Below are 2,074 nucleotides of genomic sequence, written 5' to 3' on the forward strand. Positions count from 1 at the left end.
TTAATCTGCGCACATTGTGCTGCGTTATTCCTGGTGTGCGAATTGTTACCTTATTAAAAGTTTGAAGTGGCTTTGCCCAAACGCATTCCCGAAACACTGTGTCAGACGCCTTCAACCCTGACTCACTGCTGGAGGACTCCCATTCTTCCTCTATCGAACTCTGCTCTGCTGGAGGACTCTGCTCCTTCCTCTATAACTCTCCTCTCCTGATATACTCTGCTCTGCCGGAGGACTCTGCTCCTTCCTCTATAACTCTCCTCTCCTGATATACTCTGCTGGAGGACTCTGCTCCTTCCTCTATAACTCTCCTCTCCTGTAATACTCTGCTCTGCTGGAGGACTCTGCTCCTTCCTCTATAACTCTCCTCTCCTGATATACTCTGCTCTGCTGGAGGACTCTGCTACTTCATCCATAACTCTCCTCTCCTGAAATACTCTGCTCTTAACTCTCCTGTAATACTCTGCTCTGCTGGAGGACTCTGCTTCTTCCTCTATCCTTACCCTTCCTTTACATTATGTATAACATTAGGTGCAGGAGGCACAGTGGGTCCCCTGAGTAATGGTCATCCTTTCAAGGGAGTGAAATATGTTGGGATAATGGAACAAGGTGAAGCCGGTGACGCTTCCAATACGTTTCCCTGCTCGGTCAGAGCTTCCAGTGTCTTTCAATGGATCTGAGCCGCCTACATAAGGACAGTTCCTGGTATTGGAATATTTTTCCTCCTGTAAAGTTATCCGCCGCACCGCATCACCAACACGCAGAGCACTGCAGAAATCTCGGCACCCTGAGGAGATACAGAGGTGGCAGCGTATCGCAGGTCAGCGCAGCCGGGAGCTTGCTCTCCCTTGCTCCCTGTGCGTCAGGGTCTCACTTTCCCCCCACTGCCCTCTCCGCAGCTTTGTAGGATTGACTGACGGGCAAGAATTGCTGGGGAGCAAACTGGATGAAGTTTTGGCACTTGCGGTTTCTGGGAGTCCCGCGCCGGTACTGGACCTGGGAGGTCTGACCTTCTCCAACCCCGGCTTAGAGGAGAAGCCCGCGGAGCGAGTGGACATCCCGCCAGGTCAGTGATCATTTCCCGTATTGCACTTTATATATAAAACCTTTCCAAGGAAGGGCTCCTATGGCTGACAAGAACTTTATGTTGCTTTGGGTATAGCTGAGGGGGATAAGAGGCCCTGTCATGTTTTTACTGCTGGACGTAGAAGAAATGTGTGGGGGTGCTGGATCTCCTAAAACTGAACTCGGGGATAAGCAAATATCCTCTATATACAATGCTGGTTCTTCCTTGAATCTTGGTGAGCTTTGTGTACATCAGCGGTTCTCAACCTGTATAACCTCAGGACCCGCATTTGTCCTTGGTCATTAAGTCGCGACCCAAGTCGCACTGCAATGGAACGCACAGCATTGGTCGAACAATGGGTGGGAGGTGCGTTTGGGATGCCGTTCAAAAGATCCACCCAGTCTCCATACCTTACGAGAGCTGGAGTGGATCCTCAGCCTGGGGTCCGATGTGGGCTGCTGTGATTGAGCTCCATCCATACATGCATTGTATGTCTCAGTATACCACATAATTGTCGGGATCCGCTACAGCTTCGGCGTCTCAGTATACCGCAAGCTATAGCTTGCGGTATACTGAGCTTTGGGTGATGGGAGGACGCTAGTTTGTGTCCTCCTGTTACCCTGAGGAGAACTATGGGGGAAAACACCTCATAGTTCTCCTTTTTAAAGGAGAACTATGGGGTTAGGGCTTTTCCCCATAGTTCTCAGGGTAACGGGAGGACACAAACTAGCGTCCTCCCATCACCCTAGGCTCAGTATACCGTGAGCTGTAGCAGTATACCGCTAGCTGCTGCTCGCGGTATACTGAGACGCCAAAGCTGTAGCGGATCCCGACTATTATGTCTGGATCCGCCCAGCTGCGTGACTGACAGCTGGCTCTGCCTATGTAGAGGCTGAGCCAGCTGTACCCGCCCCCTCCCCCGTCCGTTCCGCCAGTCAGCGCTGGAGGATCGGAGCGGGGAGGGGGGGAATCCAGCCCCTCCCCTGTCGCGGCTCTCTGCAGTGACAGGAT

At 52.1% G+C, this 2,074-nt stretch overlaps 1 protein-coding gene across 1 annotated transcript in view; it reads left to right on the forward strand.

Moving 5' to 3' along the window:
- EPB41L5 (erythrocyte membrane protein band 4.1 like 5) overlaps positions 1 to 2,074 on the forward strand; it is a 73,041-nt gene that overhangs the window by 45,687 nt on the left and 25,280 nt on the right. Inside the window, exon 17 of the mRNA XM_018568717.1 lies at positions 897 to 1,063. Coding sequence (XP_018424219.1) covers positions 897 to 1,063 — 167 coding nt within the window. The remainder of the gene's footprint in view (positions 1 to 896; positions 1,064 to 2,074) is intronic.

The sequence above is a fragment of the Nanorana parkeri genome, unplaced genomic scaffold (genome assembly GCF_000935625.1).
Source record: "Nanorana parkeri isolate BGI_ZX_2015 unplaced genomic scaffold, ASM93562v1 scaffold1233, whole genome shotgun sequence".
Classification (NCBI taxonomy): Eukaryota; Metazoa; Chordata; class Amphibia; order Anura; family Dicroglossidae; genus Nanorana; species Nanorana parkeri.